The sequence below is a fragment of the Medicago sativa genome, chromosome 8 (assembly GCF_051527215.1).
Source record: "Medicago sativa cultivar Bolivia chromosome 8, Bolivia_mono, whole genome shotgun sequence".
Classification (NCBI taxonomy): Eukaryota; Viridiplantae; Streptophyta; class Magnoliopsida; order Fabales; family Fabaceae; genus Medicago; species Medicago sativa.
The window spans coordinates 15,790,511-15,815,808 of NC_140756.1; the positions used below are offsets into that span (position 1 = coordinate 15,790,511).

Here is a 25,298-nt window from a genome sequence, read left to right on the forward strand (position 1 = left end):
CGAATCAGTGTCGGTATTCTATATTTGTTTTTGTAACAGTGAAAATTACATGGATGAAAAGAAGATGGAAGGTTTATGTTGTTGTGGTAGTAGAATAGCTATCATGAATTCTTTGTTGGAATGGTGAAAATGAGCAAAGAAAGAAGAACAAATTAGATGAAGCTTTGATGTTCAAAGTAATTGAACTGAGGTGATTAAATTTAGGTAATTGAACTATTGCTTAAGTAGAATTAAACAAGTAAGACCTTATCAAGATTGCTAGTCTTATGGAGAGAATCTTGATACACGAGTATAAAGTTTCACCTATATTAAGCGAAACATACTAACTAACTATTTAATTAATCACCTTCAATAGGCCAAAGGGTAATTAATTAGCATGAACAAACTCTATTATCAACAATCACGTTATACTAAAAGTTTTGAGTTGTGCTTTGATGGCTTGCTTGATAAGGAAGTTGCTTTGACTATGGATTGCAGAAGGACCGAGAATTGGTAAAACAATGAAGCTCTAGATGATGTAGTTGAAGACAAAAACCAGCTGATGTTGTCTCACATTTGGTCCATCAACCATAGAATATATAACACATACTATACTTTAATGATTAGTGTGCTAGTCCTAGCGAAGAATTTGTACACCATTACTTACATTTCTGATTTCTTGCTAACTTATAAGTAAAACTTAGATTCTTTCCCACATTGTCAACTGAATGGAAATCTTTATAAAACTATATTCAACGAATCTAACGCACAGCATCCAGATATAATAAGAAAGTTTCAAGCCAAAAATTGGCATAATGCAAAACATCAATTCAATTGTATTCCATCAAAAGTTAAATGGCTTATCACCAAATACATAAAAAGTCAGAAGTACTTTATTCTCGCCAGAATTCGAAGAAGCTCTAGATGATATAGTTGAAGAATATGTCAAAACTTTGGTGGGTGGAAAACACCTTAGAAATAACAGGAAGTTTACACTCACCAAAATGTGTATTTTTGTTTCTACAATGGCAAAAATTAATTTTGAGTGAATTGATTCCGACTAAATGTGAGTTGAAAGTAAAGTGATTTGTGTTTAGGTAAAAGTGATTTGAACCATAAATTTGAGTGTAAAAATTATTTATAGAATCAAAAGTTACAAATAATATCTTCAAATAGAATCAATTTTTGAGACAAAATCAATTTACTCGAAAGCAACCAAACAATGTCAAAATCAATTCTATATATTCAGAATCAACTTTGGCTCTTCTAGGAACTCACCAGGTTTTTGTGTAATAACAATATCATCCTCTAGGAACCCGTCGGGTCTTTGGTGTAAGAACAATGTCGGTTGGCACAACACTCATACACCATGATTTAGACTATTCAATATATTCACCTTATATAATCCTTCTGATCTTACATGTTTGACTGTTATTGATGATGTTGTTTAGGATCAAATTTCTTTGGGTGTTGTTGGTTGTATTGGTCTTACTGCTAAGGAACAAACATTGTTGTTGTTGATCATCAAACACAATTGAATGATAGAATATTTCGTTGTAATTCACAATGTTTCATAATGTCGCAGTCTATTACCAATATACCAGGGTATCTAGAAAACATTTCATTTTTAACAATAATAATTAGTCTGATGCAAAGGAGATTGATATACCAATCTTTTTAAATAATTTAGATATTTTTAAATAACGTAGAAGTGCCCTTTTAAATAATGTAGAAAGTTTTTAAATGATAAAAAAGTTTCATGCACCAATCACATACGTTTGTATCTATATTAGTGTCTCTTAATTAAACCTCGTTTTCTTTTGACAAATAGAGAGGTTCTTCACCCGTTTCGCAACAACTTCAACTTATAACAGTAACACCAGTATATTTTATAAGCTTATCAGGCCAACAGTAACACCAATATATTTATTAGCTTATCAGGCCAGAAGGAGGACTAGATGAAATTATTCCAACCACCACCTTACAAACCCTCTATTTTTTTTCTCTAAAAAAAAACCCTCTATTTATTAAAAATTATGGATCCGCCTATAATATCACACATCATTTTAATCGGAGATCAAACTTAAATACTCTTGATCAAGAATATAAAATTGACAATTTTACTTGTGATTTCGAAATTTAAGTGTTATGAATTTTAATTAAAGAAATGAAGAAAACACAAATTATATATCTTTAAATTTAAACTAGAAAACTTAATTTTGAATACTAAATAAATCATATACAACTCATTTTCCTTCATTATCATGTAGAAGTCATGCATATCAATCATAAAAAATACCACCAACTAACTACATGCATATTCTTCAACAAAAAAAAAAACTACATTCATATTAATCACGAACACCACCAACCAGTTACATGCATGAATTTAATGTAAAAAAAAAAAAAACTACATGCATGAATTTTAAATACATATTTTCTAATTTTTCATGTATTAAATATAAATATTAGAGTCATACATGCATCTCATGTGATAATGAATATTATATATGTATAAGTTAGAAATAACAAATTAATTGTAAATTTTAATTCTCATTACATTTATATATATATATATATATATATATATATATATATATTTGTGTGCGCACGCGCGCGAGCGCGTGCGTGTTGAAAATGATATTTAACATAGACATTATTTATCAATTGTTAGAGATCATAAAATAACAAAATAATATTAAAATTATACAAATATAAATTTATTTTGTTACTTTTACAAACTTTGATTACACACTACTGATCTTAATATATTTAGAACAACTGACATCGAATTAGATTGATAAAAATCTGAAGGCAAAAAGAATTTAAGTATGGTTCAAATAACTAATAAACTAGCTGGCATTGAAACCGAACTTGCAACATGAATTATGACTCCTCCTTACATACCACTTGAGCTTTGAGTGAACATGTTTACGAAATTTGACGTACGAAAATATTTTCAAAGACAAAAATATGAGGCCTAATACAGGGTGTAAAAAATTTGGGGCCTAAAGCTCTTGCTTTAGTGGCAGCCCCCTTTGGCCGGCCCTGTTAAAAAAAAAGAGAGAACTCAAATAAAAAAAATTAAAATTAAAGGCTTGTCAAATATGGACCTCCCAAAAATGTTCAATGTTGAACCCTTACAATTTTTGGAAAAAAAAATGAATTTATAATAATAATGGAAAAAAATGTAATATTTCATCAAAATTTACTAAAAATATTAAGATTCATATTCGATGCACTCTACCGTTGCATAGGAAAATAACAATGTGAATTATACCTAATCTTATTTAAGAATGATGAGTTCGGATCTGCCACTACCTCTGTTTCCCCTAGCATATACACTACACCTTTTTCCAATGCCTCATCTATAACCTTTATCTCATTTTCAATTCCTTCAAACATATCTAATGATTGAATTGAATCCAAAGATGCACATGACAACGATAAAGATTTTTCTTCATCATCACAAACTTCTTCACACATTGTTGTTTTTTCAAGCTCAAGCATAAACTTACTTTCTTGTGTAATAAATTCCTTTAGATGTTGCACCAATTGAGACTCAAACTCCATCGAATCTCCAATTACATCGTTGTAACCATGTCTTACAATGCAACAAAACATTTTCCATTCTCTCGGCTCCACATGTCGAAACAAAAACCTCTCTTCCAATGCAACACTAGAAATTGGAATTGCCTTAATGTAAACAAACATAACAACGGAATGAATAGACGGTATGTTGGCAATGAAGTGAAGGAATATTGGAGGAATTCCTTGTACTAGCTCACAATACAAAACTCCAATTCCAGGCATGCGATTTGTGTTTAGATCATTCACCAATTTTAACAAATACTCGGAAGAGACTTTGTTATTGAGTTCAAACATGTACCTTGTTTTTGTGCATAAAACCATATCGCCATTATCATAGTGAAGATGACTGCAGATACTAAAGGAAGAAACCCACCTTCTTTGAACTTTACCATTTGTGCCGATAAATAAACTAACTCAATGCAACCAAATGGTAAACAAAAGAGAGATACTTTCCATATGCTTTTCTTCCGTACAATCAACATTACAACGGAAACCAAGAATGTTGTGATGACCATATCACAAACTATTGCAACCCCTGCATCAAACATAACGCTTGACATTGTCATGATATTGTAAATTTTACATATACTAGTAAATAAGGGCGGATTCAAAAGAAAAATTACCGTGGAGCCAAAGTAGTCTATAATATTTTTAAAAGAGTAAATGGATGAAGTGATCCTTAAATGAAAATACGAACACGTACTTGTTTTTTAAAAAATACAAATTTTAGTCCCTCGAGAAAAAAATAAAAAAAAATACAAATTTTATCTTAAAAAAATGTTAAATGTCAACTATGTTATTTTTCCATTGGTACTAAAATATCACTAAAAATTTGAATTAATCAACATTTGTTAAGACTATGAGAGAAAAATTATATTTTACTGAACATGGTGAACATAAACCTATTTTATGGGGGCAATTTACCAATTTTACTTCAACCTAAATTTGTTCTTACTATTAAATCAATCACTATCAAAATTGTACACATTTTTAGAAAAATGTAGGTGCAAATAGATATGTAAAATTGTCCCACGTGTCATTAGAAAAATGAATATGGTACATAGCGCATACGCATACACGCGCGCGCGCGCACACACACAGATATATATATATATATATATAGAGAGAGAGAGAGAGAGAGAGAGAGAGAGAGGTTGAAGCATAATTACCATATGCATTACTTAGTTTTTCCGGGGTTCTGAAGAGAGTAGTAACCACAATACATGCAACCATGAACATATAATTGATTTCAGGAATATAAACTTGGCCTTCATGTGTAGTAGAAGTGTGCACAACCTTAACACTTGGGAAACAACCCATACATAAAGCTTGAGATATAATGGAAAATGCTGCATAAACTATTGCTTGGCTAGCTATGATGGAACTAACAACCGCAACAACAAATGTTGGCCAATACAAAGGACCTATATGGATATTACAAGATAATTAACATTGATAAAGCCTTTGATAATTAAACAAAAAACGTTTAAATGTGTATAAATATCAATGAACCTTTAAAAATTAATTAATATTGTACCGGGTATGCATTCATAGAAAATATTTGACACAGCGTGGGGAAACTTTCTAAGATATGCTGCTTGTCCACTATATGCTGCCAATATTGCTGGAAGTGTAACAAAAGAGAAGCTAATCTGCAACATGTATATATAAATCAATAGTGCAAGTGTGTAATTATAATAAAAAAGATCTAATTTTCAAATACAAAGTTCTCATGCATAAGTAACGTTTCATTTGCATTACTTTTGTACTACTTTTTTACGTAATAATATATCACAATTTTTTCACATGATTAAATCCTTGCGACTTTTCATTTTAGCATAAAAATTAATTCCATTTCATTAATACTTACTTGAATGGCTCGAATATTGAAGTGACCCAAGTCAGCAAACATGGCCTCACAACCTAAAATTATGCATAAATACATATATTTGAATAATTAAAAAACAAGGTCAGCCCAACGTGTTTTTAGGCCTAAAGCAAAATTTAAATAGAGGCATTTTAAGTGTGTTTAGAGAGAATAAGACAAAATTAATATTAAAAAAAATCCATAAGTTCCCTCAATCGAAAGTAATTCTATATGATGTGTTTCCGACACTAATTAAATATGAGTAGTTTGTCAAGTAGAAATCAAACTTTGTTTTGTCACAACTTCATTAGTGGGTGACATTTTTAATATATATGTGTGGGCGCGCGCGCGAGCGCGTGCGTGCGTGTTGAAAATGATATTTAACATAGACATTATTTATCAATTGTTAGAGATCATAAAATAACAAAATAATATTGAAATTATACAAATATAAATTTATTTTATTACTTTTACAAACTTTGATTACACACTACTGGTCTTAGTATATTTAGAACAACTGACATCGAATTAGATTGATAAAAATCTGAAGGCAAAAAGAATTTAAGTATGGTTCAAATAACTAATAAAATAGCTGGCATTGAAACCGAACTTGCAACATGAATTATGATTCCTCCTTACATACCACTTGAGGTTTGAGTGAACATGTTTACGAAATTTGACGTACGAAAATATTTTCAAAGACAAAAATATGAGGCCTAATATGGGGTGTAAAAAATTTGGGGTCTAAAGCCCTTGCTTTAGTGGCAGCCCCCTTGGGCCGGCCCTGTTAAAAAAAATGAGAGAACTCAAATAAAAAAAATTAAAATTACAGGCTTGTCAAATATGGACCTCCCAAAAATGTTCAATGTTGAACCCTTACAATTTTTGGAAAAAAAATGAATTTTATCTATACCTATTAATAAAGGGAAAACTTTTGTTGGTGTAGCCTATTTTCTTTCCCAAATTACCCTTCTTTTTTTATGAGAATTTCCCAATTTGCCAGTTAAAACTGAACAACGGTTTGAAAACTCCCCTCAAATCTGTCTTTTGTAAACCGTATGTCTTTTATGACTGAGAGAAATAGGACGAAAGAGAGGAGTTACGATCATCAACTCATCAGAGAAGCCACAAGCGGACTTCTGCATACGGTAAATCATTGTTTTATGTCTTTTGTTATCTCTGTGTTCTCAATTTTCCCTTCCTCTTCATGATTCTGTGGAATTGAATTTTCCATTTATGTATATTTTTTTTTTTTTTTTTTTTACAATACAGACAGTTAAGGAAGAACTGTGAAATTTAAGCAAGGAACAATGAAGTGAAGATGAGAGTAAAAAGGAGTAAGACCAATGGCGAAAGAACATGAGATGACCAATACAGGATATGAAGATTAGACGGTTTTTTTTCCGACACTCGGCCACTGCTTGCTCCCATGGTCATTGAATTGAAACGAGGCGACGACGTGAGTTACGATTAAGTTTTCACTATCTCATTCTCTCTTATCATTTTGATACGTTAAAAATTATTAAAAAATTGTTGATTCCGATTATTGAATTTTATAAAATCTGTAAGTATATATGATTGTTTCAGTCTGATTTTTGTTGTCATCACACGTGTCAGTTTTTTCTCCAATTTCCTTACTAATTTTTTTCCCCTTATACTCTCCAGAAGAAGGCTGCAATCTTGGGAAAAACGTAATGTTCATGTTCGTGTTTTTATAAGTGAGGGTTTGTTTCCTATGCAAAGTATTGTTTGTGTTTGTGTGAGTTTTAAAAACAATGTAAATGTTGTGTATCATTATATATGAAACTTAATAATTAAATATGTGAAACTTGATTACTAAATGCAGTGAGGGTATATAACAAAAGTGGCAGGGGATGATGACTCAAGACAATGTCTTTACTTTGATAAACACAAGGTAAATATACTGGTTTGATTACTTTCTTTCGAGGCTTGGTTAATCTAATTTAGGATGTTTAGTTTTTATTTGAAAAGCGATGTTTGACTAGGAAAAGGCTTGCATTAAGTCGTACTGTGCTTTGAATAGCCATAGATTCAACCAGTGAAAGATAGATAGAGAAAAAAGGTTTACCTGCATACCAAAGGAAAAATTTGAAGATGATTGTTTAAATTAATATTTCCAATTATTCAAATTGACCTTTTGCTATTGATTTGGATGAGAATATGAATTTGGAAGATAGCTTTCTTACGTAGTCGTATAATCAACCATATTAATATGTTTTGTAAACCATGTTATGAAGCCTTCTACTCAAATTTTAAACACATCCATGTTCTTTCAATTGGATAGGAAGGAAGAAGAGATGAGAGAAGAGTCTAGACATAACATCTACATGTATGTTTCCTTTACAAATTCCGATTTACAATCACAAACCAAAAGAAATTTTTTGTAATTAATCATTGGTATATAAATATAATTTTGTAAAAAAATATATTAGAAATTAGATAATTCAATTTAAATTTGTGCTTTGTAATTTCGTTGGGGTATCCTATTGAGAGCAAAGAGATGAAGAAGGGCAAAAGGGAGGAAGAAGATGGAACAACTTCGTGTAGCCTATTTTCCTCCACCACTAATTAAAGTGTTTAAGGTAAATGCAATTATATAGCCTATTGTTTCTTATTTTTATCTTTTTCTGTATGATCTATTGATGATTCATTTCATATTTTTATCTTTTCCTCCACCACCTGTTAATTTTGTGTATAGATGGTGATGCGCACACCAATAAAAACATGAAGAAAGAAGTTTAGGAAATTTGAAAGGCCTTTTCCTCATCACTGTACTGCCCCAAACTAAGGTTATTCTATTAGCAAGGGGCATAAAAGCCTAAACAATCGCTTCAAGAAGCCTATGCAGAAAGTTATGCGTCGTTGGCTATTTCCTTTTAAATTTCCTTCAATTTACCATTACTATATTTACTTTAAACAATTGCATACACGTATTCGTCATTTTTGTTTTAAAAATCACATTCCTTCTTTGTTGTGTTAATTTCTGTTCCACAGAGGAAGCCACTTCTTCTAACGGAACGAATTACATGCAATATTTCTTCATGATTGAAGAACTATTTTTGTATTCTATTTCCTATTTACTCTTCTTGGTTAATACAAATTCAGATATAATGGGAAATGTTCCGCATTAATAGAGAAACTCCTCATATATATAGGAAGGTTGCCAATTTTTTCTCCATATTATCTCTCGGTCTCTTACTAATTCTTTTATGTTGTTATTTGCATGTGATTTGTGTCCTAATTCCATAGTTGTCGCAAAGGGTGAAAGGAAACGACGAAGAGGAAAGGAAGATGGTTACATATCAGTAAATATGGTTTGAAGATGCTTAAAGTTTTCAAGTGTAATGTATGATGCTCAATATTTACTTAGATAATATTTTCTTTGATTTCTCCAAATTTGGTAAGTTAGCATCACTGTTGCAACATGGTAACTTTGTGCATTCGCTACTTTGAATTTTACCTTACAACTTTTACATTAATTTTGGTTGGAGAAACATTTAAAGAGTGGAAATTGGTGTAAATGTGCAGTAGCTGCCATCGGCTAAGATACACAGAGAGGTTTCCTAATTGTTCTAAATGTATGCTACAAGAATTCAATTGTACCAAGGGTTTTTTCTTCTTTTTTTTCATTGTGTTTTTTATTTAATCTGATTATTTTGTTCTAAATAATATTTCAGAAATACAGTAACTAAGAGCGATATATAGATACCAGAGGGATTATAGCTTCTTGAGGAATGGCCTGAAACAAAGTAGTAACGAAAATATGAAGAAATAATATCAACGGAGCATCACAACAATGTTTTTGTAATGGAAAAACTAAGATTGTGATATTTTTATACAGGCAGCAGGACTGTGAAAGCCACATAGAGTCGGTGTTGGAACGTTGGTCTTTCTCCTTTGAGAAAGTGAAATGAGAAAAGGGAAGGTTTGTGGTCCATCACCACCGGCGAAAAGTATCACTGTGCATCAAGATTCTACCATTAATCAAGAAGAAAGTGTTCAAAATGATTTTCTATTTAATACTATGATCAAGTATAATCTTCAGCACCATCAACTTTTTGTTTTTTTGTTTGCTTTTGTGGTTGCTGTGTTTTATGTGCTCTGAAGTGGGAACGGGAACTTTAGAACAAACAGAAATTAAAATGAAAAAAATAACAAATAGGAGAACAAGAAAGCTCAAAATGTAAGTATACATGTTATGAAATAAACTTTGATGAAGTGATATGTAACAAACTCTATTCTAAGATTCTGAAATGCAAAGTGCTAAAGAGATTAATTTAGTATTTGGAAACACAATGAAAAGTTTTAGATAAAGGCTTGATATTATAATTTCTCTACGTTTCATTTATTTTATACTTTATTTTGAGCATCTTGGATAGTATGAAGTGTGATTAGTGAGAAGTATGTCAACTATCTCATGTTTAAAACTGTTTGTATTAATTAATAAATAATAATTACGACGTGTTCTAATCCTCTCTTATTCTCTTACTATCTATCTATATCTCTTTATTTACGAAATAGCTATTACATGTGTTAGCGCAGTAGAAAGAGCGGACAGACGGGCACGGGAGTGCCCGTCTGGACGCTAGTAATAATAATGGAAAAAAAGTAATATTTCATCAAAATTTACTAAAAATATTAAGATTCATACTCGATGCACTCTACCATTGCATAGGAAAATAACAATGTGAATTATACCTGAGATGCATAAAAATACTCCACCTAATGAAATCCACGCATTTTTTCCATTGCGTTGGAAGTAATCAACAATATATTTTGGGTTAATAGCAAGTAATACTCTAACATCATATTTGAACAAGTTGTAAAGACCAGTTGCTCCAATTAATATAAACCACATGGTTATAATTGGAGCGAATGAAAATCCTATTTTGCTAGTACCAAATCTTTGCGCACAAAAAAGGATCGCCAATTGCTATAGTGATACTCACAACATAATCTGAAAGTGAAAAATAAGCAATATATTATAATAGTTACAACACAAAATAAATCATTAGTAAAAAAACACACACAAAAAATAATAAATAAGTAAATAAAAATTTGAAGTCTTCTTAAATTACATACCTTAATCCAATTTAGAACTGATTCCGCTTACTGCAGAAATAACTGCATGTACAATTTAACAAAATATTTTTGTCAAGTCCATCTAATGTCAAAAATTGGTCAATAACATTGCATATAGTATTCTAAAAAAACATTGCATATTATAATTTTCTTTATAGTTTCTGTGTCATTCAATTTTGTGTTGATGTTAATGTTTGACCAAGATTTTAATTATTTTTCATTAGACACATTGGTAAGACATGTTGTGCTCTACTATTAATTACTAGAGCGGTCAATTTGATTTGTATTGTTTTGCTTTTTCTGAATACATATGTTTACTTGTGGTGATGAGTAAAATTTAGTAGACAAAATTGTAAAATTGAAAGTTAATACTTAACCTGACATTGGTGGAGTGAAAATTCCGTCACCTATAACCATAGTAGTTTCCAATATAGTCATAAATAAAAGAAAAACACGTGCAAAATGATTATTTTCAAGCTTCTTCTTCAATTGTTGGTTGCTAGATGGTGTTTCTAATTTGTAGTTAGAAAGCTCCATGTCCTCTGGTTGTTGATTTGGAATCAAACTCACATTGGCATGTCTACATAGCAATGAATATAGTGCAAATGTCCCACCTAAATAAAAAGTCAAAACAATCTCAATAAATATTTTACTTATGTACTATTATTTGATATCAAAACCAAATCAAGCATGAGAATCTAATTATAGCAGTAACACCAATATATTTTATTAGCTTATCAGGCCAGGAGGAGGACTAGATGCAATTATTCCAACCACCACCTTACAAACCCTCTATTTTTTTTCTCTCAAAAAAAAAAACCCTCTATTTATTAAAAATTATGGATCCTCCTATGATATCACACATCATTTTAATCGGAGATCAAACTTAAATACTCTTGATCAAGAATATAAAATTGACAATTTTATTTGTGATTTCAAAATTTAAGTGTTATGAATATTAATTAAAGAAATGAAGAAAACACAAATTATATATCTTTAAATTTAAACTAGAAAACTTAATTTTGAATACTAAATAAATCATATACAACTCATTTTCCTTCATTATCATGTAGAAGTCATGCATATCAATCATAAAAAATACCACCAACTAACTACATGCATATTCTTCAACAAAAAAAATAAAATACATTCATATTAATCACAAACACCACCAACCAGTTACATGCATGAATTTAATGTAAAAAAAAAACTACATGCATGAATTTTAAATACATATTTTCTAATTTTTCATGTATTAAATATAAATATTAGAGTCATACATGCATCTCATGTGATAATGAATATTATATATGTATAAGTTAGAAATAACAAATTAATTGTAAATTTAAATTCTCATTACATTTATATATATATATATATACTAGCGTCCAGACGGGCACTCCCGTGCCCGTCTGTCCGCTCTTTCTACTGCGCTAACACATGTAATAGCTATTTCGTAAATAAAGAGATATAGATAGATAGTAAGAGAATAAGAGAGGATTAGAACACGTCGTAATTATTATTTATTAATTAATACAAACAGTTTTAAACATGAGATAGTTGACATACTTCTCACTAATCACACTTCATACTATCCAAGATGCTCAAAATAAAGTATAAAATAAATGAAACGTAGAGAAATTATAATATCAAGCCTTTATCTAAAACTTTTCATTGTGTTTCCAAATACTAAATTAATCTCTTTAGCACTTTGCATTTCAGAATCTTAGAATAGAGTTTGTTACATATCACTTCATCAAAGTTTATTTCATAACATGTATACTTACATTTTGAGCTTTCTTGTTCTCCTATTTGTTATTTTTTTCATTTTAATTTCTGTTTGTTCTAAAGTTCCCGTTCCCACTTCAGAGCACATAAAACACAGCAACCACAAAAGCAAACAAAAAAACAAAAAGTTGATGGTGCTGAAGATTATACTTGATCATAGTATTAAATAGAAAATCATTTTGAACACTTTCTTCTTGATTAATGGTAGAATCTTGATGCACAGTGATACTTTTCGCCGGTGGTGATGGACCACAAACCTTCCCTTTTCTCATTTCACTTTCTCAAAGGAGAAAGACCAACGTTCCAACACCGACTCTATGTGGCTTTCACAGTCCTGCTGCCTGTATAAAAATATCACAATCTTAGTTTTTCCATTACAAAAACATTGTTGTGATGCTCCGTTGATATTATTTCTTCATATTTTCGTTACTACTTTGTTTCAGGCCATTCCTCAAGAAGCTATAATCCCTCTGGTATCTATATATCGCTCTTAGTTACTGTATTTCTGAAATATTATTTAGAACAAAATAATCAGATTAAATAAAAAACACAATGAAAAAAAAGAAGAAAAAACCCTTGGTACAATTGAATTCTTGTAGCATACATTTAGAACAATTAGGAAACCTCTCTGTGTATCTTAGCCGATGGCAGCTACTGCACATTTACACCAATTTCCACTCTTTAAATGTTTCTCCAACCAAAATTAATGTAAAAGTTGTAAGGTAAAATTCAAAGTAGCGAATGCACAAAGTTACCATGTTGCAACAGTGATGCTAACTTACCAAATTTGGAGAAATCAAAGAAAATATTATCTAAGTAAATATTGAGCATCATACATTACACTTGAAAACTTTAAGCATCTTCAAACCATATTTACTGATATGTAACCATCTTCCTTTCCTCTTCGTCGTTTCCTTTCACCCTTTGCGACAACTATGGAATTAGGACACAAATCACATGCAAATAACAACATAAAAGAATTAGTAAGAGACCGAGAGATAATATGGAGAAAAAATTGGCAACCTTCCTATATATATGAGGAGTTTCTCTATTAATGCGGAACATTTCCCATTATATCTGAATTTGTATTAACCAAGAAGAGTAAATAGGAAATAGAATACAAAAATAGTTCTTCAATCATGAAGAAATATTGCATGTAATTCGTTCCGTTAGAAGAAGTGGCTTCCTCTGTGGAACAGAAATTAACACAACAAAGAAGGAATGTGATTTTTAAAACAAAAATGACGAATACGTGTATGCAATTGTTTAAAGTAAATATAGTAATGGTAAATTGAAGGAAATTTAAAAGGAAATAGCCAACGACGCATAACTTTCTGCATAGGCTTCTTGAAGCGATTGTTTAGGCTTTTATGCCCCTTGCTAATAGAATAACCTTAGTTTGGGGCAGTACAGTGATGAGGAAAAGGCCTTTCAAATTTCCTAAACTTCTTTCTTCATGTTTTTATTGGTGTGCGCATCACCATCTATACACAAAATTAACAGGTGGTGGAGGAAAAGATAAAAATATGAAATGAATCATCAATAGATCATACAGAAAAAGATAAAAATAAGAAACAATAGGCTATATAATTGCATTTACCTTAAACACTTTAATTAGTGGTGGAGGAAAATAGGCTACACGAAGTTGTTCCATCTTCTTCCTCCCTTTTGCCCTTCTTCATCTCTTTGCTCTCAATAGGATACCCCAACGAAATTACAAAGCACAAATTTAAATTGAATTATCTAATTTCTAATATATTTTTTTACAAAATTATATTTATATACCAATGATTAATTACAAAAAATTTCTTTTGGTTTGTGATTGTAAATCGGAATTTGTAAAGGAAACATACATGTAGATGTTATGTCTAGACTCTTCTCTCATCTCTTCTTCCTTCCTATCCAATTGAAAGAACATGGATGTGTTTAAAATTTGAGTAGAAGGCTTCATAACATGGTTTACAAAACATATTAATATGGTTGATTATACGACTACGTAAGAAAGCTATCTTCCAAATTCATATTCTCATCCAAATCAATAGCAAAAGGTCAATTTGAATAATTGGAAATATTAATTTAAACAATCATCTTCAAATTTTTCCTTTGGTATGCAGGTAAACCTTTTTTCTCTATCTATCTTTCACTGGTTGAATCTATGGCTATTCAAAGCACAGTACGACTTAATGCAAGCCTTTTCCTAGTCAAACATCGCTTTTCAAATAAAAACTAAACATCCTAAATTAGATTAACCAAGCCTCGAAAGAAAGTAATCAAACCAGTATATTTACCTTGTGTTTATCAAAGTAAAGACATTGTCTTGAGTCATCATCCCCTGCCACTTTTGTTATATACCCTCACTGCATTTAGTAATCAAGTTTCACATATTTAATTATTAAGTTTCATATATAATGATACACAACATTTACATTGTTTTTAAAACTCACACAAACACAAACAATACTTTGCATAGGAAACAAACCCTCACTTATAAAAACACGAACATGAACATTACGTTTTTCCCAAGATTGCAGCCTTCTTCTGGAGAGTATAAGGGGAAAAAAATTAGTAAGGAAATTGGAGAAAAAACTGACACGTGTGATGACAACAAAAATCAGACTGAAACAATCATATATACTTACAGATTTTATAAAATTCAATAATCGGAATCAACAATTTTTTAATAATTTTTAACGTATCAAAATGATAAGAGAGAATGAGATAGTGAAAACTTAATCGTAACTCACGTCGTCGCTTCGTTTCAATTCAATGACCATGGGAGCAAGCAGTGGCCGAGTGTCGGAAAAAAAACCGTCTAATCTTCATATCCTGTATTGGTCATCTCATGTTCTTTCGCCATTGGTCTTACTCCTTTTTACTCTCATCTTCACTTCATTGTTCCTTGCTTAAATTTCACAGTTCTTCCTTAACTGTCTGTATTGTAAAAAAAAAAAAAAAAAAAATATACATAAATGGAAAATTCAATTCCACAGAATCATGAAGAGGAAGGGAAAATTGAGAACACAGAGATAACAAAAGACATAAAACAATGATTTACCGTATGCAGAAGTCCGCTTGTGGCTTCTCTGATGAGTTGATGATCGTAACTCCTCTCTTTCGTCCTATTTCTCTCAGTCATAAAAGACATACGGTTTACAAAAGACAGATTTGAGGGGAGTTTTCAAACCGTTGTTCAGTTTTAACTGGCAAATTGGGAAATTCTCATAAAAAAAGAAGGGTAATTTGGGAAAGAAAATAGGCTACACCAACAAAAGTTTTCCCTTTATTAATAGGTATAGATATATATATATATATATATATATTACTTAATTCAATTTTTCTACCACATCCAAACATTTTTTATCATTTCATGTTGTAGTTAAGAGGCACCACAACACTATTTGAAAGCAGTTTCTCAAGTGCAAATTTAAGCAACTGAGAAGTATATAGATTGTTAATTCAAAAAAAAAAAAATTTGAAGGAATTCAAAAAATATTTATTTACAAGCTACAATTTTATAAGAAAACTAAATAAGCACCATTTATATATAAATTTAAAAAAATATAAAATTTCAATTTATACATCCATGATTGTTGTATAATTTTTTCTTTTCACGTGTTCATATAGTTTATGTGAATGTCTCTCTATATCTCTCTATTTATATATACTAACGAAAAGACAGAAGTGTCATCTAAATGCAACAACTGATATTTTTTTATGATTTTTTTTATACATAATTCAGCAAGAATAAAAAAATTAAATAGTTATTTTTTAATCTAAAATCAAAATATTCTTCAATTTCCCTAAAAAAATATATTCTTCAATTGGCGATGTTATTCATTTTCTATTAAAACTAATAGAATAATAAATATAATTTGACATCCTTTTTTTTAGGGTATAATTTGACATCCTCTCAATATATATATATATATATATATATATATATATATATATATATATAATGAGAGATGAGAGTATCAAATACTAGCCATAGGATTAAGATTAAAGGTTGTGATTAAATTTTGTTTTAAAAAAATATCATGTAGGCTAGGGCTACCCTTTTGTCCCTGTTCTGCTTTGGTTCTGCGGGGCTCCCCTCCTCTCAGTTCTGGGATTTTACCCACGCCCACTATTTCTTTGTTGGATACATCCACATCCACCATTTTTTTATTTGACTGCACCATTTAAATTGGTTACATCAGTGGATAAGCTTTGGATATTAACATTATATATTTGAATTTCATTGCTTCATTTTCAATAATTCTATTCCACTGTTATTTGATAATTTGCATGTTCTTTACACAACCAATCCATCACTGATTTTAATATCGTTCTTGTATCTCTTCCCAATTTTTTCAACTTCACTTTTGAATTAACAATGAAAAGAAAAAATTATACAACAATCATGTATGTATAAAATGAAATATTATATTTTTTTTTCAAATTTATATATAAATGGTGCTTATTTAGTTTTCTTATCAAATTGAAGCTTGTAATATAAGACTAGGTATAATTATTTTTTGAATTAACAATCTATATACTTCTTACTTGCTTAGGTTCACTTGAGAAATTTATTTATCATTAAATTAAATGATAAATAAATTAAAATTATTTTAAAAATAAATATAAATAAATTCATTTACATCTTTAGGAATATCACCATGGACAACGTCCAAGCCATTTCATTCACAACTGCCATTTCATTATTTGGTTCTACAAATAGTTAAATATTATTATTAATAAAACAAAAACTAGATTAAATATAAATAGTGAAACGAAGGTTACGTCTCTTAAAGAACTTGTCTACTAGAATCCAATTCTAGAAACACGAGCTCTGGATGTAAAAAGGCTGCATGCACAAAGCCCTTTATTTTCTTGCCTCCGGAGTGTGCGATTATATAATGTAGAAGCCCATGAGAGAGAACGAAGAAGACAAACACTCAAGAAGTGCTCTGAAACCACATTAAATAACCTATTAAGATGTAACCTAGACAACAAACGCATCCAGTGCAATAATGTATAGTGTACAAGTCGCTGAGAACGAAGAAGACGAACGCTCAAGAATATCTAAGTGCTCTGAAGCCACACTAAATACCTATTAAGATGTAGTATAGACAACAAACCTTCAGTTAAAACTTTTGTCAGAGATTTCAACATCTAGAAACAAAAATTCAATAGAATTAAAATTGGAATAAAAAAACTTGAAACAAGAATGAAAGAAAGAAAATGCTAACATTTCTATACAAATCGTCAAATTTAAATTGGAATAATGCTATAATGAAAGAGAAAATCACTGAATGGTTGTTTATTACCGTGAGATCGGGATGTGAAAGATCAAATTGAAATTGGAATAAAAAACTTTAAACAAAAATGAAAGAAATAAAATGCTAATATTTCTAAACAAGTCGTCAAATTGAAATTGGAATAATGCTATAAAGATAGTATCAACAGCTCTATCAATATATAACAAGGAATGATATTGGACACAAAAAAATATTTTGATCCATGTCTTTTTTGTCAAGTAGGCTAGTGACAAGAATTCGCATGAATAAGTGGTGTGTCCGGGATCGAACCTTGCACGCTACATATAACAATACATTGTCCCGGCCAATTGAGATATCATCACGGGACGTTGATTTAATGTCTTTAATACGATGATTATTTATTTTTCTTTTCTTCTAATTTCTATTGGTATAATTGGACCATTATGATATTAAATTTTGTACACATTCTGATTCTGATTATCAATTAAAGGAAAGTGACATTACCTTTTTCATTACTTTTTTTTATCCGTGTAGTGCACTTTCAATCCTCAACACTCCTCTTTTTCCTCAAGTCACAACAAATGTGTTAGTTTGGAAAGGAGAGAAGAATGGAAAATATTATGTTTGTAGCGCTTATCAAATTTGCACTGAAAATATATGGGACGCCTCTCACTTAAGATGTCCAAACCATTGGAAGTTGATTTGGAACATCAAAGCTCTTCTGAAGGTTAAGTATCTTGTTTGGAGGATGTTTTGTGGGTGTTTCTCCACATGTGCACGACTGGTTAGTAGAGAAGTTATTTGCCCTATTGAATGTGTTGTTTGCAATGAGGATTCTGAAGATTTCGTGCATGCATTATTTACATGCTCACATGCTACTAGGGTGTGGTACAACACCAATTTATGGAACATTATAGGGCAAGCTTTAAGTTCGTATGTTGAGGCAACCACTGTGGTTTTTTGTATTCTACAAAAGCTCCAGACGACACAATGCCCCCTTTTTGCAACAATCCTATGTAGACTTTGGAAGCGCGAGAATTTCAAATTGTGGCAGCAAGTCCATGAAACAAAAGTAGTTGAATGTGTCGTGCATATGCTAGAAGATTGGAAGCTCGCGCAGGAGATGAGAACAAGTGTCAAGACAACCGAAGCACAACCTCAACTACAACCAAGTTGTACTCCCACTCATAGATGGAAGAGACCCACACCAAGTAGATATAATGCAATATTGATGCTTCTTTCTCATCTGATCTTAGTAAAGTTGGCATAGGAATGTGCATTCGTTATTCCGATGGTGGCTTTGTCCTTGCGAGAACAACATGGTTCTTTTCTTTATGTTCGGTTGATCTAGGCGAAGCAATGGGTCTTTATCAATCGTTGCAGTGGGTTGCTGAATTGGGTTTTGATGGTATGGTTCTCACTTGATTCTAAAATAGTAGTAGACACTTTAAATGATGGAAGTATTGACAATATTGAGTTTGGTAGCATTATTCAGCATTGTAAGCAAGTATTTAAAAATTCTTTTCACAACTCTGTGGTTGAGTTTAGTCAGTCATAGGCAAACAAATAGGGTCGCTCGTGAATCAACACATGCAACCCCATTGAACACTAACTCTAAGTTGTTTATTGATGTACTACCGTGTATTAATGACTTATTATCTAATAAAATGATATGAACTTCTTCCTTTTTTTTTGTTGTACATATGAACTTTTTTTTTTTTTATATATATATGAACTTCTTCCTTTAAAAAAATACAGATGCACTTATTTTATTTTTAGTTTTTTTTGTAAAATCATTTTATTATTGAGTTCACTTTTTATCAAGGTGTCCTATCCTATGAGATATCAAGTTTTTCTTAGGTTTTTATTTTTGTTCCCATTAATTTATATTTTTAGTGGAACATGTAGTTGTTAAGAAAAAGACTAATATAACCCTGAGTAAAATAAACACAAAAGCATAATAAGAATATAATAAAGTAGTAGTAAAAGAAATCTATGTCCTGACACATGGTATAAGTTGTAATAATCCATAACAAAATCTATCAACAGAACACAAAAAACACAATCCAAGGATTATCATTGTTATCCCCAAAAATCCAACATTTATCCTCTCAGAACAGAACAACAACCTTTGCAAAACAAATGAGAGCAATGGCGGTTGTGGTACGCTGTTCCTGTTTCATCTCTCGTCCTCACTCTCCACTTCCTCAATTCTGCTCCAACAACACCAACCTTCACCTTTCAGGTTAGTTAGTTACTTTGGTCCTTCCTCTTGTTCCTTCAAAATGACACTCAAAATCATAACTTTCATCATATACAAGACTTTGGAACTGTTTTTTTATTGAACCCTTTTTCTGTTTTTATACAATTTTATTATTATGTTAGTTTCTTAAGAAAAGAAAGAAAAAAAATTATGATTTTAGCACTAGTTCATCAACCAAGGGCATATTTGGATTGACTTATTTGAGCTTATATAATGTCATAAACACTTGTGAGACTGTTTGAGAAAGCTTGTGGAAACAACTTATGACATGTCCATGAGCCGTTTTCAACTTATTTCCATGAGCTCTCCAAGATAGCTTATGAAAACAACTTATACTCCCTCCGTCCCGGAATAACTGACCCATTTTCTAAAAAAAAGTGTCCCAAAATAACTGACCCATTTCAATTTTCAATACAACTTTCATCATTCCCAATACAATATAACACTAAATAATACTACTTTTATCATTTTCAATACAATATATTCCACTTTCCCCTTTATTTATACATTTTCTTAATATGTGTGAAAAACAAAACTGTGTCAATTAAATTGGGACGGAGGTAGTAGTTGATATGAAAGCAGCTTATCTTTTGTTATAGATATAACTTATACATAAGCACTCACGTGACGTGATAAGCGTATATACTATATGCGTGTAATTAAGTTGCTTATCCAATAGGTCCAAGTATTTTAGTGTATCTTCTTTACCGGCACGCCTTATGGAAACTAGTTAAGTTTGTCAAAATAATGAAAATGTGTGGTGTGGTGTGGTGTGATATGGTGCAACTTACTATAAGACAATGATACTCACATGAGGTTGGACTTGTTGAATGAATCAGGAAAATTCACTTGTCTTTCTTTAAAAGCGGACAAGGTTGTGCCACTCTTGAAAGATACTTTTGACCGGTCTTCTAAAATTCCAACCGTGCTTCACTGCTCAAACTGTAAGGTAATCTTATGCACTTGAAATTTTTACTGTGAAAATGTTACTATAGTTTCAAAAGTAATTTTTCAGTGAAATGAGGAAGTTTAAAGATTTGAGTGAACACTCATTTTGGTCTTTGAATGTGTCGAGCGCCGTCACTATAATCTGTGATTGTATCAAAATTATAAAAATGTTCTTGAATGTATCTTTCTTTACTGAGTTTGGTCCTTGGATGTGTATTTGATTAGTTACTTTGATATTCAAATATGTCTTTAGTTAATCAGTTTAGTCCATGAAATTACTATAGTGACACTGCCTCGCACATTAGGGATGAAAATGATGATTTACTTTTAAATTTTTTATTACGGTCCCTTATCTAAAGTCCTGCTTTGGAAATTATCAACTGTGTATACTATTTTGTGCCAATATCTTCACAAACGATTGTTTTGGCATATTTTTCTTTGACTTGTGATTTATGACTGAAAATGGTTGCCTTATCAGGATGACATGCCAAAAAGATTCCATTCATTGCTGTTTCTTGCGAGCAATTTTTTGATGTTCTCTATGCCTTGTAAAGCTTTAGCCGAAACATGTGAGGCGGATAACTCTATGTTCAATATGCCTATACTGCTAGCAGTAGCCCTCATTGGAGCCACTGTGGGAGGTAAGGTACTATTAGATTATGATATACAATTATATTAGCTCATGAATGTTTCTAAACCCAAGTGCTTTAAGACTAAAACTTCATTTAAGTCGCATCAGATTTTATAACTTTTTTATTTTACTTATTGATTTAATTGGTTCGTCGGTTGTATTAATATAGGAGTAGCGTATTACTTAAATTTACTCCCTCTGTCTCTAAATAATAGTCGTTTAAGGTTTATGCACGGGTATTAAGGAAATGATTAATTGTGTTGATTTTGATGGTAAAATTAGTATCATTTACTAAAACACCCTTATTAATTGTAGTTAGTGGAGTAGTTAAGTTGGATGAAATTCAATAAATAAGGGTATAATAATGGAAAAAAATAATAAATGCTGCATTGGTATTCTAAAGTGACAATTATTTTGAGAAAAAGAAAAAATGATAAAGAGACAATTATTGTGAGACGGAGGGAGTATTTCGTTTGCAACTAAAAATCTTGAAGTACACAAGTTTAGTTTAGAAGTTAAGATATTTTGCTATGTGGAGCATGAAAACCTCTGAGAGCACAATGTGTTTACTAGTTAGGTTGTCTTCAATGTTTTCAATGAAGTATAGAGCTTGATTAGAAAGCAACATAAAATGCGTTGGTAGAAATTTTAGAAGTGAACAAATAAATAAAGGTGGCTTGTGTCCTTGAATATCTGATATCTGTATATCACAAGTTAAACCGGCGCTTTTACTAAAATGTGGTTGCTGCATTTTATTTGTACTTTTTATGGATAAGTGATATCTCATCGTTTTCCTGAATTTATTGATCTGATAGGGTTGGTCGCGAGACAAAGGAAAGGAGAATTACAGCGGTTAAATGAGCAATTACTCCAGATCAACGCGGCTTTAAGGAAGCAAGCGAAAATTGAGTCCTATGCCCCCACTTTGAGTTATGCTCCCATTGGTGGTGGTAGGATAGCGGAGAGTGAAATTATTGTTGACCCAAAGAAGCAGGAGCTAATTTCTAAGTTAAAAAGTGGAAAGAATTTTCTAAGGAATCAGCAGCCAGATAGAGCGTTCACGGAGTTTAAGACTGCGCTTGAGCTTGCACAGAATATTAAGGATCCTATTGAGGAGAAAAAAGCGGCTCGAGGTCTAGGTTTGTAATCTTCCCTATTTCGCTTATTAATGTGTGTTTTCTTGAATGACCCTACAAAATCAACATTAGATTTTGTGTGTTCAACGAGTGAAGAATTCACAAGGAGAATAATTTTGCCGTGTTTGGATAAACAGCTCGACTAAACGTCTATAACACAAGTTCCTATCATATCAGTGCTTATGTATAAGTTGATAGAACTCTATGGCGTCATTTGATCCCTGTAGCCGACCCCACTTAGTGGGCTAAGGCTTGGTTGTTGTTGTTGTTGTTGAAAGTCCAATTGTTTTCATATAAGCTATAAGCTGTTTTCATAAACTGTTTTGGAGAGCTTATCAAAATAAGCTGAAAACAGTTTATGAATATGTCTTGAACTGTTTTTATAAACTCTTCAAAACAGTCTTACTAGTAGCTATGACAGTAGATAAGCTCAAATAAGTCAATCCATATAGACCCTGAGTATATTTGCACATTGTGTATTATAGGAGCTTCATTGCAAAGACAAGGAAAGTATCGGGATGCTGTTAAATACCATTCGATGGTTTTGTCCATCTCTGAAAGAGAAGGAGAAGACTCTGGGAGCACAGAAGCTTTTGGGGCAATTGCTGATTGTTACACTGAGCTTGGAGACCTTGAGAAAGCAGGGCAATACTATGACAAGTATATTGCAAGGTTGGAAAAGGACTAATCCTCACTCTCATGTTCGGCATTTTTCATGCGTTTTATTTGAGTTAATGTTTCATAAGTTAATTATTTTGTTATTATTAAGCTATTATTGAGACTGTAAAGTTGGTTTTATGCCTTATTGAGAGTTTATATTAGAGATAATGTTATGTTCAATCTCTAGTATGTGGAATGAATGAGGCATAACTAGTTTTAAGAGAATACAAAATTGGTCCATGAAAGATGTTGGCCAATTTCATTTTAGAGTTATAATGGTTGTAGTATCATCTATGGTTCCAAACAAAGTTATACATTATCATTGATCTATCGATTCTCAATCGACACTCGTCAACTTGTCCAGTTTCAATAAATAATTATTGTTTTCAATAAAAAAATTACAATTTTTAGTTGTCTTATCCGATTTTTTCAAACAAATAGACCTCAATCTTTTTACAATGCTTTCAGCAAGTCAGTGTCATTGTCCAATTTCTCTGTTGAGAGCAATCCATTTAATAGGACTTTTACGTTGCAAAAATATTTTCAGATCCATTATTATAATTGAAATTTAGCTTGTTAAACACCATTTTGGAATCTACCTCAAAGAGACTTTGACCTTGTTAATACTCTTTTTAGTATTAATTTTTAGGAGGAGGAAATTATTAGCAGTAAATATTGAAGCCTAACTCTCCTTAAGACTCTTTCAGCGTCTCAACTCATACAATTTTAAGAACAAATAGAGAATAAGCTCCATTACCTTCAAATAAAAATTAATCTAATAAAAGATAATTATACTCTCTAAATTGCTTTTTCTAAAAACCTGTTTCGTGATGATGATAAAAGACATACTAAAAAATAAACATGTATTGACCACAAGTATTTTCAAAATCACAACTTTTAATCAAGTGTAATTGAATTTGTTTATATTTGATGATACTAAATACGAGTTTTTCTTTCTTTATATATTCAATGACAGAATACACACACACACATATATATATAGACACACACAAATACTAGTGTTGTGTTTTATATCAAACTTCACATATCATATAAGCAAAACTCAATATCTAATTTAAGGACCGATTAATTTGAAGTATCTAATCTCACCGTCCACCTGCGGGGGACGTTTAAAGCCGCAAACAAGCCCCTTTTGAAGATAAATATTGAATATCATGTTTGTTTAGACACCCCCACCCTCTGCAATTTATGATATATATTTTTGAAAAGACTTGTGATGAACTTTTTCTTAAAGGAAAACCTTCTTTCCTCCTTTTGATGACACAATTTCAAATGAATTCAAATCGTGAGGTAGAGATGCAAAAATTGGTGCAATTTGTAATGTTAGCTGAATAGCATTAATGTCTACCTTTAATTGATGGTCTTGCTCTTTTTTGCATTTTTTTTGTTTGTAGTTTCTTGTCCTCTTGGAGGATAGTGAATGTACTTGTCATTTATTCCGCAGGGTATGGCATGTATCTATGATTCAACATTTTTCTTGTATGTACTTGTTTTGTAGTTAACGAAAATTAAAAAAATAAAAATGTACAAAACAAAACATGACGTAATTTTTTAAATTTGAAACAAATTACTTTTCATTTAATAATTGTGCAAAATCACGCTATTGACGAATATGAACAAACTCTTTACCAAGTAGAAGAACAATCTCCATTTACAGAGTACACTCTTTCAAACATTTCTCAAAATAATAAATATAATTATATTTCAAAGAACTTTAACAAACATTTAAAAATTAAAGAATTTTTTTTCCGCAAAAATAAATGCACTCATCATTTTTTGTCCCTCTTTTTTCTCATTGTTTCTACATCAAGTAACTAATCAATTTTCTTCTAAAAAAAAGTAACTACTAAATTTTATTTGAAATGTTTTAAACTCCAATCGTACTTGTATGACTTGATTGTGCAATGTAATGTCATTATTGAAGGGATGGGAAGGATCATGTGTTGTGAGTTGTATTGTACTTGTACCAACCAATCATCACATGCATATCACACTACTTACCAGACTTGTTAATTAAAATACTAACTGAAATAGATATATAACAACAATA

At 31.0% G+C, this 25,298-nt stretch overlaps 1 protein-coding gene, 2 long non-coding RNA genes and 1 pseudogene across 26 annotated transcripts; 2 read left to right on the forward strand and 2 right to left on the reverse strand.

Moving 5' to 3' along the window:
• Positions 1 to 3,054: 3,054 nt before the first annotated feature.
• Positions 3,055 to 11,729, reverse strand: LOC146897320 (potassium transporter 5-like; annotated as a pseudogene).
• On the forward strand, positions 6,347 to 9,738 carry LOC146897321 (uncharacterized). 15 transcript variants are annotated; one of them, XR_015022906.1, is made up of 6 exons: positions 6,347 to 6,585; positions 6,710 to 6,896; positions 7,103 to 7,155; positions 7,284 to 9,036; positions 9,136 to 9,207; positions 9,300 to 9,738. It is a non-coding gene; the product is annotated as an uncharacterized LOC146897321 (long non-coding RNA). The 15 variants fall into 15 exon arrangements; XR_015022899.1 differs by having other exon boundaries at positions 7,284 to 8,040; positions 8,708 to 9,036; positions 9,136 to 9,738; XR_015022901.1 differs by having other exon boundaries at positions 7,284 to 7,787; positions 7,957 to 8,040; positions 8,157 to 9,738.
• Positions 11,730 to 12,230: 501 nt separating the features above from the next.
• On the reverse strand, positions 12,231 to 15,620 carry LOC146897322 (uncharacterized). 10 transcript variants are annotated; one of them, XR_015022812.1, is made up of 6 exons: positions 15,384 to 15,620; positions 15,073 to 15,259; positions 14,814 to 14,866; positions 14,617 to 14,685; positions 14,182 to 14,226; positions 12,231 to 14,012 (listed from the first exon to the last, which is right to left on the reverse strand). It is a non-coding gene; the product is annotated as an uncharacterized LOC146897322 (long non-coding RNA). The 10 variants fall into 10 exon arrangements; XR_015022815.1 differs by having other exon boundaries at positions 12,231 to 13,261; positions 13,929 to 14,012; positions 14,182 to 14,685; XR_015022814.1 differs by having other exon boundaries at positions 12,231 to 13,812; positions 13,929 to 14,012; positions 14,182 to 14,685.
• A 4,010-nt stretch (positions 15,621 to 19,630) lies between these two features.
• FLU (Tetratricopeptide repeat (TPR)-like superfamily protein) lies at positions 19,631 to 23,587 on the forward strand. The gene is made up of 5 exons (XM_085735798.1): positions 19,631 to 19,834; positions 20,692 to 20,801; positions 21,279 to 21,441; positions 22,247 to 22,570; positions 23,053 to 23,587. The coding sequence occupies exons 1-5, from the start codon at positions 19,732 to 19,734 to the stop codon at positions 23,253 to 23,255; spliced, it is 903 nt and encodes a 300-aa protein (XP_085591924.1). The 5' UTR covers positions 19,631 to 19,731; the 3' UTR covers positions 23,256 to 23,587.
• Positions 23,588 to 25,298: the final 1,711 nt, after the last annotated feature.